This window comes from Pristiophorus japonicus, chromosome 4, assembly GCF_044704955.1.
Source record: "Pristiophorus japonicus isolate sPriJap1 chromosome 4, sPriJap1.hap1, whole genome shotgun sequence".
NCBI classification, from domain to species: domain Eukaryota; kingdom Metazoa; phylum Chordata; class Chondrichthyes; family Pristiophoridae; genus Pristiophorus; species Pristiophorus japonicus.
Window position 1 is genome coordinate 85,032,427 of NC_091980.1, and position 12,869 is coordinate 85,045,295.

General features: G+C 42.6%; 1 protein-coding gene across 2 annotated transcripts in view; it reads left to right on the forward strand.

The window, feature by feature from the left end:
* LOC139262108 (gastrotropin-like) overlaps positions 1-12,083 on the forward strand; it is a 37,085-nt gene extending 25,002 nt beyond the window's left edge. The window contains exons 1-5 of one of the 2 annotated variants that reach the window (XM_070877254.1): positions 5,794-5,826; positions 9,180-9,271; positions 10,721-10,896; positions 11,833-11,922; positions 12,007-12,083. In XM_070877254.1, the coding sequence (XP_070733355.1) occupies positions 9,205-9,271; positions 10,721-10,896; positions 11,833-11,922; positions 12,007-12,060 (387 nt within the window). In that variant the 5' untranslated portion in view covers positions 5,794-5,826; positions 9,180-9,204 and the 3' untranslated portion in view covers positions 12,061-12,083. Of the gene's footprint in view, positions 1-5,793; positions 5,827-9,179; positions 9,272-10,720; positions 10,897-11,832; positions 11,923-12,006 lie in introns of those variants that run through there. The other variant, XM_070877253.1, reaches the window with a different exon arrangement.
* The last annotated feature ends 786 nt before the right edge of the window (positions 12,084-12,869 follow it).

A 12,869-nucleotide genomic window follows, 5' to 3' on the forward strand; every position in this document is an offset into this window, starting at 1 on the left:
TGTATCATTGGGAAAATGCTGGAGACTATTAAGGAAGTAGTACTAAGACATTTAGAAAATCAAAATGCAGTCAAGCAGAGTCAGCATGGTTTTATGAAAGGGAAATCATGTTTGACAAATTTTTTGGAGTTCTTTGAGGATGTAGCGAGCAGGGTGGATAAAGGGGTACCAGTAGATGTTGTGTATTTGGATTTCCAAAAAGCATTTGATAAGGTGCCACATAAAAGGTTACTGCACAAGATAAGAGCTCACGGGGTTGGGGGGCATATATTAGCATGGATAGAGGATTGGCTAACTAACAGAAAACAGAGAGTCAGGATAAATGGGTCATTTTCAGGTTGGCAAACTGTAACTAGTGGGGTGCCAGAGGGATAAGTACTGGGCCCTCAACTATTTTCAATTTATATTCATGACTTGGATGAAGGGACCGAGTGTAAAGTAATCAAATTTGCTGATGATACAAAGATAGGTAGGAAAGCAAGTTGTGAGGAGTACACAAAGAATCTGCAACAGGATATAGATAGGCTAAGTGAGTGGGCAACAATTTGGCAGATGAAGTATAATATGGAAAAATATGAGGTTATCCACTTTGGTAGGAAAAATATAAAAGCAAATTATTATTTAAATGGCGAGAGATTACAAAATGCTGTGGTACACAGGGATCTGGGGATCCTTGTACATGAAACAAAAAGTTAGCATGCAAGTACAGCAAGTAATTACGGATATTTGCCTTTATTGCAAGGGAGATGGAATACAAAAGTAGGGAAGTCCTGCTACAACTGTACAGGGCATTAGTAAGACCACACCTGGAGTACTGCATACAATTTTGATCTCCTTATTTAAGGAAGAATATATTTGCATTGCAGGCAGTTCAGAGAGGTTCATGAGGTTGATTCCTGAGATGAAGGGGTTGTCATATGAAGAAAGGTTGATCAGGTTGGGCCTATACTCATTGGAGTTTAGAAGACAAAGGGGATCTTATTGAAACATAAAAGATTCTGAGGGGGCTCGACAGGGTAGATGCAGAGAGGATGTTTCCCCTCGTGGGGCAATCTAGAACTAGGGAGCATAGTTTCAGAATGAGGAGTTTCTCATTTAAAAACAGAAATGAGGATGAATTTCTTCTTTGAGAGTTGTGAATCTTTGGAATTCTCTACCCCCAAGAGAGCTGTGGAAGCTTGGTCACTGAATATATTTAAGGTGGAAATACAGATTTTTGAATGATAAAGAATCAAGGGTTATGGGGAGCAGGCAGGGAAGTGGAGTTGAGGCCATGATCTTATTGAATGGCGGAGCAGGCTCGGGGGGCCAAATGGCCTACTCCTGCTCCTATTTATTATGTTCTTACGTCACGTGATCAGAATGTCAGGTATCCAACCAGAGAGGGCAACTTAAGGGCATAATCTTAAAATTAGAGCTAGGCCATTTAGGAGTGAAATCAGGGAGCACTTTTTCCACACAAAATGTAGTGGAAATCTGGAACTCTCTTCCCCCAAAAAGCTGAGGATGCAGGGTCAATGTAATTGTTTTAAGACTGAGATCAATAGATTTTTGTTAGGCAAGGGTGTCAAGGGATATGGAGCAAAGCCAGTTAAATGGAGTTGAGGTACATAACAACCATGATCTACTTGAATTGCAGAACAAGCTTGCTGAGCTGAATGGCCTACTCCTGTTCCTGTGTCTGAAAACCATATGAAATAAATAGGCCAGGGTAATAGTTTCATCACCATCATAGGCAGTCCCTCAAATCGAGGATGACTTGCTTCCATGTCATAAAGTTCACAGGTGTTTCAATGAAGGACCTTATATTCCAGGTCCCGAACTAAATCTTGAAGGGTGGAAGATGCCTGTGCATGGATTTTTTTTAACATGAGATGGCTGTTGCACCCCAGCCACCACACGGGCTTGACAGAGCTAGGTCTTGGTCCAGTGGCAAGGATTAACCAAGACGACTGGAGACCAGCTCTGCTGCACGGACCTAGTGCACACACATATCGCAGTGTGGGCTGGCCCGTACTGCCCCTGGACCCTCGCCTCTTCTGGGCTCCGAACTCACGCCTCTCCTGGGCCCCGATCACGTCGCTCTGCAATCTCTCGCCGCTCCTGCGCCCCAACCTCACCGCTCCTGCTGTATCTGCCCACGCTCCAATCACCGACCTAGATCTTGGTGACGTCCCTCTTCACTGCCGTTGCTCTCGAATAGTAAACTAATAAACTAATAGTTTACCAATGCATTGTACCACAGAGAGATAGCAAGTGGTTTCACACCAATGACTCTGCAAAGCTTGGGTTCCCGATCTCAGCCTTGCAAGAGGGTGAGATACAGAGTTGATATTAGCTGCTGCTTTACCATGAAGGGAAGGAGTGGGTTGTTAATGGGATTAAGTGTTCCCAAAACAATCCCATTCACTTTCGAGCAGTTGGCTCAAGGGCAAAATTGAGTCCTTCCTCTGCCAGGAAATACTGTCAAGCCCAAGTCAACCAAAAAAAGGAGGAATATTTGAAATGGGCACTATGGTTCTTTTAAGCTTTTCCAAAAACTTGTTTTTTCCTTCATCTACCCATTTACATTTGTGCTGAATTACTTCATGCCTGTGGAACCTTAACGAGAAGTTTGCATGCTAAAACAAGGCTTGTCATTTCAGCAGCATCGTGGCCAATTCTTAAGGTCAAGGAAACCAGTCTCACATGTATCCTCTACCATGAATGGAGCTATAAAAAGGCTATTGTCATAACTAAGCAATAAACTATGGAATTAATATGCAGCTCTGAGGTAATGGCCTCATCAGCAGAAGAGATGCACTTTTATTACACAATTGGATCTCGTGCTGCAGTGCACTGACCCGGGAAACTTTCAATGCGACGTCTGTGCAAGAATATTACACAAGGTAATTTCAATTTCCAGTCATTTGTGCCCATTTGTATTTTGTTTCTTACCTCACCTGCACCCAGGCCTGTTCTAACAGGGAGGGTGAGTGGATTAGGTTCTTTCCCCACCCCATGCAGCTCCGAGACTCAGCTGACTGAAAACATTCAGACAGTCAGTTTTCTTGTCCTCAACTTTTTGGGAATCCTCCCCATTGCCACCCGACAATACTTCACAAACAGCACTGGCTCATTTGACTGGTGAGGGCGAAGCTTCACTCTTTGACAAACTGGTAAAAATAGCATCTAGATGTAGCTAATAGTCTTCTCATCACATTTTAACAGAGGTGATGGCTGTTTATTTACTAGTTTCTCTCCAATATTTGTTCTTTCCACTCCTGAAAATACTAACTCCTGCTGGTGTTCAGTTCCCTAGGTGGCAGTCACCCTCTAATCCCTCATCCCAAGGCTGAGCCTAAGCAGCTTGTGTCAATGGTCTTGTCCATCACTGGAACTTTTTCCAGTTCTGACGAAAGGTCATTGACCTGAAATGTTGGGCCTAAAATTGAGGTCGGAGACTTCCTTCAGACAAACGCCTCCGACCCCCAAAAAAATCTACGAATCTATCTGTTGGTCCCGGAGAAACGCAAGATCCCAGGTGGAGACCAAGATTCACTGCACATCATATGGGGACCTGTCTTCGAGGTATGTATGTCCAAGCTGGAGTCACATGGGCCTGGGCAACCAATCACAATGCAATATTCTCATTGCTAGTAATGGGAACTCGCACAATGAGAAAAACCCCTAAAATAGCCAAACACAACATAATAAATAAATAAAACACCTCACATATTTAAAATTAATTGAAATTAATTAACTTTTAGAAAAAATATATATTTTTGGAATTTTTTTTAATACGGTTTAAAATAAATTTACCTTAATGGACAGGGTTTTAACATAAAAATGTGTATTTAAATTTCATTTTTATATGTTTTAATCACCAGGCACAAGAGTTTGAAAAACATTCGCGGGGCATGAGTTGGGCAAATAGCCTAATCTCGGCCGTGCAAATGTCTGTCCTGCGGAGATGCATTCGATCTGTCAAGACAAATCTTGACAGATCGGTAAAGCTGGTTTTCGGCACATGCGCATTGCGCCCCAAAAACCAGCTTTTGCGAGGCCTCGCCGGGTCCTTGCGCAATCCGTACGGACCCATTGAGGCCGGAATTTTAGCCCCGTTAACTCTGTTTCTCTCTCCACTGATGCTGCCTGACCTGCTGAGCATTTTCAGCATTTTCTCTTTTTATTTCAGGTTTCCAGCATTCGCAGTACTTTGCTTTTGTGTTGTTGTAGTGTCAGTGGTCGGTTCGGCCAAGGGGCAGGGAAAGGTTGAGAAAGCCATTTCCTTACCCAACTTTGGCACATGAATTTTCCAGCAGATCCAGTGGATGGTCATCTGGCTAATTTATTCCCTCTCTCACCCAGGGTCACTGAGGCCACCCATGCTGCCCCTCCAGCAAAGTAAAGAGCTCAGCACGGACTAAACTTGAAACCCTCCTAATCTGTATTTCTTAGTGTCACATCATAGCGTGCTTTTAACCTGTTACAGCGTTAGTATATCAGACATTGCTCATCTCTACACTGCAATCTGCAGAGCCAGAATTTAGTGAAATGTTGTTGGTTTAGTCATTGGGAGCCAATAAACTGTGAGCAGATGAAGGGGTATACAGCACCAATGCAAGCAGCAGAATCTGAGGAGAAAAGTGTAATGTGACGTGATAAGGCACTGAGTGAGCGGGCTGGAGCTTTGCAATTGTTCAAGACTTGTCACATGCACCAATGTTCAGGTCAGCTCCCGACTCTCTCCACCAGGAATATAGTGCTGAAAGCAATAACATTAATTGGAATTAAAACTAAAAGCAATGGAATTCATATCTAGAGACACTAAAAAACTAAAAGCAATTAAAAGGGAAAAGAGCTCAAAAGCTGGAAATCCAAAATAATGAGAAAATGCTAGAAATGGACAATAGGGTAACCAGCATCAGAAGTTAAATGGCCTGCTGTGCAGCTCCAGCATGTTTTCTTTTTATTATGGAATTAGCATTTGTTGTACAAAAAAAAACTATAAATTAAAGGATAGTTTGTGAATTTGGGCATCGTGAAAAGTTAATCTGCGACAGGAACTTTGTGCAGTTTGTTCTCATCAGCCTGGGTTAGTACCAGCACATTGTTAGTCGATGATAACCCATCCAATATTTATATTGTCAGACACTGGATATGAAAAGCAGCAGGAAGCCTTGTCTGTAACAAGGTGTCCATGCTGGAGTATCCATAATGGTGGTATGGGCAGACTGAGTCCACAGTATGTACCATGACAGAAAGAAAGAAGCTAATAAGACCATGCATCATCGATAGAAATCTCATACTTGCTTATTGCAGGCAAGGTTCTCTCACCTTGTTCTAATTGGGTACTTTCTCTAAAGCCATTAATGATATAAATAGGCCAAAGAGATGCAAGATTTTAAAGGGATAGATTTTCTGAATCCTGGGGTTTTCTATCGATGATAATCAGGTTATTGGGTTCTTTCTTTCTATGATAGTGCCTGCAGGGCTGAAAAAAGCTTCACTGGGAGAAAATGTCCACACATACATATATAATGGATGTGCCCATCCCATGACAAATGCTTTGTCTGGAGAGCTATCTAAGGGAGGAGGCCAAACTATCCCATTCAACTATACGCATCCAATGGGTTTTGTTTCAACATATATTTGATTGGCAGCTTTCTTTGAGTTTAAGAGACACATTTCCTTCCTCCAGGTCAAATTTTGAAATATATTTCAACTTGTCTTGTTCTAATTGGATACATTCATCCGAATCGATCAGAGAGGTATTGATGGCCAGAAAGATGCTGGGTGCTCAGCAACAAACCACCACAAAGTTATTAAAGGACCTCATGTCAGGTTAAGTTTACATTTGAGTGCCATAAATGTGATAGTTATTTTTTATCTTCTGAGGAGGAATAGTTAAGCCTGTAACTAACTGCATCCTACAGTGTGTCATTGTACTTTTAATAAATCTATTCAGCGCTTTATAGCCTAAGCTGTGCTCTAGTGGAATGTTTATTCTACCACCTTCCGATGTCACGGGAAATATGGTGAGGGCACAAGATATAACCAGTAAGCCAAAATACAAAGAAGATAATTTTCTGTTTGGGCCCTATAAAGCACCAAGATACTGGACAAGCAAGACATAGGGATGGTGGGTTCCCCTATGGGAATGGTCTGAGCTACAGTATCTGAGAAGGCATTTAAACACTCCAAAATATAACAAATGCTTATACCGTTTCAGCCTTTGCTTCCGTGCATTACAACAATTCCTCAAAACTATACAATAGGTCATATTTCCACGTGTGGTCCATTCCAGTCCTATACAATGTTTTATTCCAGTCACTTCAATCTTACACTGTAGTCTTTCAGAGACTTTCAAACACCCTCTGCCTCAGGCGACCGAAGGCTGCGCTGGCACACTGGAGACAGTGTTGGACCTCGTCATCAATGTTTGCCCTTGGTGATAGTAGGCTCCCGAAGTATGGAAAATGGTCCACGTTGTCCAAGGCCGCACTGTGGATTTTGATGACCGGGGGGGCAGTGCTGTGTGGTGGGGTCAGGTTGGTGGAGGACCTTTATCTTACAAATGTTTAGTGTAAGGCCTATGCTTTCGTACACCTCGGTGAAGATGTTGACGATGGCTTGGAGTTCGGCCTTTGAATGTGCGCAGATGCAAGCGTCGTCCGTGTACTGTAGTTCGATCACAGAGGATGGGACAACCTTGGATCTAGCCTGGAGGCGACGAAGATTGAACAGGTCCCCATTGGTTCTATACTTTAGTTCCACTCCAGCGGGGGGCTTGTTGAGAGTGAGATGGAGCATTGCAGCAAGGAAGATCTAGAAGTGCGTTGGCGCGATGACGCAGCCTTGCTTGACCCCCGTTCGGACGTGGATTGGGTCTGTGGTGGATACATTGGTCAGGATCATGGCTTGCAGGACTCAAATCTGGCACCAAGCTTATGGTCGACAGGGCAGTAGTGATACCCGCCCTCCTATATGGCTCAGATACATGGACACCTCAAAGCGCTGGAGAAGCATCACCAGTGCTGCCTCCACAAGATCCTGCAAATCCATTGGGAGGATAGACGCACCGTCAGTGTTCTTGCTCAGGCCAACATCCCCAGCATCAAAGCACTGACCACACTCGACCAGCTCCAGGTCGGGCCACATCGTCCGCATGCCCGACACAAGACTCCCAAAGCAAGCACTCTACTCGGAACTCCTACACGGCAAGCGAGCCCCAGGTGGGCAGAAGAAACGTTTCAAGGACACCCTCAAAGCCTCCTTGATTAAGTGCAACATCCTCACTGGCACCTGGGAATCCCTGGCCCGAGATCGCCCTAAGTGGAAGAAGAGCATCTGGGAGGGCGTTGAGCATTTCGAGTCTCATCACCAAGAGCATGCAGAAATTAAGTGCAGACAGCAAAAGGAGCATGCGGCAATTCCCATATTGGACTGTACAGTCAACTGAGAACTCACTTTTAGAATGGAAGCAAATCTTTCTCGATTTCGAGGGACTGCCTAATGATGATGATGATCAGAGACATTCTAATTTTTCTCCTCAGAACAGCATTCGCTGGACATTTCTATAATTCAGTCGTATCTATATAGAGTTCTGACTGGTTGAACGCAAGCATTTAAAATTAATTGGCTCAGTTGAGCATGCCCTCATCTGACATACATAGGAACATAGGAATTGCTAGACCAAATAAGCCACGATCCATCTAGTTCGCCTCCAACCATGATAATGGCATTCGTTGTTAACCAATCATAGCAATCAATCTCGATCAATTAGTCTACAGCAAACCCAGAAATAACATGATGCAAACCCTAGTGACTGGGGACCTTTGATAACCACAGTTCCAAAATCACCCTTTCCTCCCAAGCATGCTACATTTACCACATTGTGACAATCCAAGACTGCACTCTAAAACAGCCAGCATTTACCTCACAAAAGTAAAAAATGGAAATCTCCCCATTGGACTGGCATCCTTCAATAGTTCAGTAAGTTTATACAAAGTGTAGTTGACCAGGAAGGTCACGGGTCCACTCCCTAGTTTGTGCAGTATACAAGATAATCTCAGCCAGGACAATGTTTAGAGTGCTGCTGTTAGCCTTGGTGTCTCTAGGCTGTGGAAGGGAAAAATCAAATTACAATTCTTGTCCTCACCCATTCTTCAACATACAGACTTTCCAGGAGAGACCCTGTCTGTAAAGTGTGCACCCTTCAGGATGTAGTTCTGGATCTGGAATATTAGGTCCTTCATTAAAACACCTGTGAACTCATCTCTTTTTGGCGTGGAAGCAAGTCATCCTTGCTTCGAGGGACTGCCTATGATGATGATGACGATGATGAAAGCATGCAAGTGTGGACAATGAGCGAGGACAGCAATATGCCTGACTGCAATGCCCTCCACAGCTGAATAATTGTCCAACATTTGGACAAGACACTGGAGAGTTACCATTACCTATGGATCTTCACCCCAGAAATTCCAGTTGAAAAAGATAGCGCATAGCTGAGCCACACGGACCAAGGGGTTTTAGGTTGGATCCCTGTTCCATGCTGAGTTCACTGATCTGTCTGGGATATCGGCAACAATGCCCCCATGGGCCATGGAGAGGAAATAGGAGAGCCTGAGGTTACTACTCCTGATCACCATCCAAGTTGCAAAGGGTATGTGTAGATGTGGCAAGAGACCAGGATCGGCCTTGAACGGCCTGCTGACGGTCACTTAATTTGCATGGCTATGGGGAAAGAGCGGGGAAGTGGGACTTATTGGATATCTCTTTGAAAGAGTCAGCATAGGCATGGTAGGTCAAATGGCCTTCTTCTGTCCCCAGAGAAAGAATGATCAATGTTTTGGGTGTTCTGCTCCACCAAGGTTCTGATGAAGGGTCAAACCCCAGTGTTAATTTTTCTGTCTGGCTTTTAATTGGCTACCTGCTGTGCATTTACAGCCTTTTTCTTACAAAGAGAGACTAGCTCATCTTTAGTACAGTCAGCATCAAGGACAATGACATCCATGTCAATGACATCTTTAGTAAATTATACACTTTATGCCATAAAAATTGTCATTGCCTCATAATACTGTACACAGGAATATAAAAATCTGGTTAATAAATCATTAAGGTGTGACTGCTCCATGTGTATATATACCAGGCAGTCTAGTCACTATGTTCACCGACTTCTTCATTTCCAACCTCAGTGTGCCTGATCCCAGCTACATCACTATGGCTTTCACCGGCAAGTATGAAATGACAAGTCAGGAAAACTACGATGAGTTTATGAACATCCTGAGTAAGTTACACCAATTAACATTAATAGTTTGTGTCAGAAATTGCTATAAAAAAAAAAGATTTTATTCATTACTCAACATGTTAGTTGTGCAATCGATGGTTTGCTGTAAAGTACCATGTGAGATTTTTTTTAAACCAGCTTTGTAACGAAAGGTGAATGCAACAATGTGAATGGTGATTTGATGTTAACACTTTTGTCACCAGATATGACGAGTGGTTTGTAACTGAATGAAAGATGAGTTGCAGCAGATGCAGTATGGGAGCACAAGGGTGCCCCAGAGCCTGCTGCCGATGGTCATGTTTTTAAAGCCTTGTCATGTAGCTGTGGTTGGTGATAAGGTGGCAATATTAAAATCCTCACATTGTTGCATGCATCTCTCATTTCACCGGAGTTTTCATTAGGTTTATTTTATTACTGGTTGGTATTGAAAATGAAATCTCCCCGGTCCCATGTGGTATCAGTGGCTCTTAAGAAAAGAAAGATCCATTTTAAAGAGAGTGTGAGTGGATTCTCTCTCGATTTTATTCCAGCTCAGCAGAAATGTTTGAGAAAGCAACAAAAAAAACTATTTTTGACCAACCGCAAGGCGCTGCTTTTTTACTCATCAGGACAAGATCACCTCTCAGATGCCTCCTAGCCAGGGTGAAAAGCCCAAGTGTCTCCAGTCTTTTCCTCAGAGTTCAGACCCCTGACACTAGAGACTTGAATGTCTCTCCCTTGTTTCTTGGTGACCATAACTGGACACAGTACTCAAGGCACAGTCAGGCCAGAACTCGGTACAATTTGATCACAGCTTCCTCTCAATTGTATTCTATTGTAGTTCAACAGTTCATTAGTTTTGTTGACTGTTGCTCTGCATTGGTTGGAGATGTTGAGCCAACTAAGGCTTCTAGGTCTCTTTCAGGTTTATCCTGAACCATTTCAACATAATTCTTGGAGTATAAATGTCACTCACTTTGCCTTTGTATGTGCAGTACTCCATACTTGTCTGCATTAAGATTCATCTGCCATTGTGTGGCCCACTCTCATTTTATTTCATTCATCTGCAAACTTGACCAATTGGCATTGAGTTTCTGAAACCCAGTCACCAACACAAATCAGAAACACTATGAGCCCAACACTAAACCCGGAGGCATCGCAGCCAGTATTTCCCCCCACCCCAACATTATTGCTCTAACCACTATCCATTGTTTCCTCAATAATAACTCCCCCTCTTTTCCTCTAACATTAGGTTATGTTAACAAGAGAACCAAGTGTTCATCGGTTACAAAATGAAAGACACAACCTGATAAGAAATTGAACAACGGCTTAGAACAATTATTTAGTGAAAAGAGCAGTATTTTAATAATCCAAAAAAGCAGCAACTTTCTGTAATATGCAAAGGTGCGCTTAGATACTAAGAAAGTGGAGGTCAGCACAAATCTGATGCATCATGTGTTTATCCCCCAGAGTTTCCTGCAGATATCGTTGAGAAGGGAAGGACCGCTAAGGTCATTACAGAAGTCACCCAAAATGGAAATGACTTTACCTGGTCCCAAATTTATCCAGGAGGCAAAATCATGAAGAACTCGTTTGTTATCGGCCAGGAATCAGAGATGGAAACTATGGATGGCAAGAAATTCAAGGTGAGTTTGAAAAATGTTTGTGTTGCACAGATAACATGGAGCTTGTTTCAGTGTTTCACTAATTACAAACATTCATATCTTACGAGCAAACAAAGCATTGAGAAATAATATATTTTTAAAGTCAACGATGATGTCTAGTGCCTACCTCCTGAACAGGTGGAAATGGGCTCAAGTGCCCGGGTCACTGCCATGCTAATCGCCTCTGCTTGGGAACGGGTTTGGTCAGAATGTGACGCTGGTAAATAAAGTGAACATTTATAAAGTCTATGCTGATTTCACTGATCTGAGGTGCTGGGGCACAAATATTTGGTCTCCCAGCTAAAAGGGAGAAATATCAAACAAGATTCTCTTTCAACAATTGCTTCTGGTAATCTGTAAGCATGGCCGTCATGTGGAGATAGTATTGAGCTCGGCTGTAATATGCCAAGTGGTCAAATATTTAATGACACCCACTGTCTCGACTCACACATGAAGGAAGACCATTTGAATAAGATAGCAGAGGACAGGCAACGCCTCTAACGCTGTGTCCAACACAAATCGTTACCTACAGGAAGGGAGAAACTAGTGAAAATTAATGATCTGGATCTAATATTTATCCTTTGAGGGCTGTAGCACCACAATGGCAATTTTCTTAGCTTATCCCCCAGATTACTACTAGAGAAGACAGATTCCTTCTCTTTGCAGCTGCTTTGGAATCCACCTTTCCAATTCTCTAGTGAACACCACTTCTGTATCTCTCATCTGAGGGAGAAGTTGTTTTGATGGTTGTGAATCCATCTCTTCTAGCTTTAATTTCCGTTAACATGTGATTAAAACATATGGCTTGTTTGCTCCAAATAAACAAGGGCTGTGCCATTTTTGTTATGAGGTTGAATGACAAAATTACAAATACTCAACTCAGTACTGAATCTATTTTTATCTTTTTATTAAAATCAGGCAACGGTCAAAATGGAAGGAAGCAAACTAGTTTGTGACTTCCCAAACTATCACCATACTTCAGAGATCTCAGGCGGAAATCTCATTGAGGTAAGTGACTTTTCAGTTAGAAAATGAACTTCAAATGGCTGCTAAAATTGAACGTATGCTAATTCTTTTCATTCTTTCTGACAGACCTCTACATGCAGCGGTGTGGTTTTCAAGAGAACTAGCAAGAAACTCGCCTAAAATCACAATACACCAGTTACCTCTTTGGAAATGAAAAATGTATCTCCATTATACATTTAAACTGTCCATTTTGTAATAAAAGGATAACCAATTATATGTTGTTTTTTTTCCTTGACTGTATAATATAATTTAATTAAATGCCTCACAATCTGCTTATATTTCGATACAATGGAGTGCACGTTCCTCAGTTCGGTAACTGCACCGGCTAGTGTGGAACTGAGCCATACACACCAGAAATGTCCCCAGACCATACTAGATTAGCCAATCCCTGGAAAATGGTTGAGGACAGGATTGGGCTCACCAGTGATGACCCCACAGTCAAATAGTTTGTTGAAACCCAGTTGAGATAGGATGCACATAAATAATGGTAGTTGAGTAAGGTACTGGAGGGTGGCTGATGCCCTTGCAGATGTACCCCAGTATGAATACTGCCTTTTAAGAGGGGGAGGCAGAAATTAAGGTGTTTTTGTTCCAAAAGTTAAAAAAAAATTGGTTGCCCAGGCAGGGGATATTAGTACTTGTGGAAGCTTAACCCAGTATCAATTATGGCCTTCATGAGATGAGGCGGTAAATGGAGAAAAGTGACAAAGGGAAAGAAAATTGTTACAACTAATATTTTTTGTTAAATTGGAAATAATTTTAAGGGATCGCTATAACGGCTCAGCTGGTTAAGTAGTGGATGCTTCAGAGAACGGGGTTTCCAGGTTCAGTCCCCAATCTGTCCAGAATTAGGTCGGTCATAACCATAGCCTTTAGATTGCTAAAGTTGGTCTCAGTACGGTAAATCGGCCAAGGTTCTCACTCCTGAT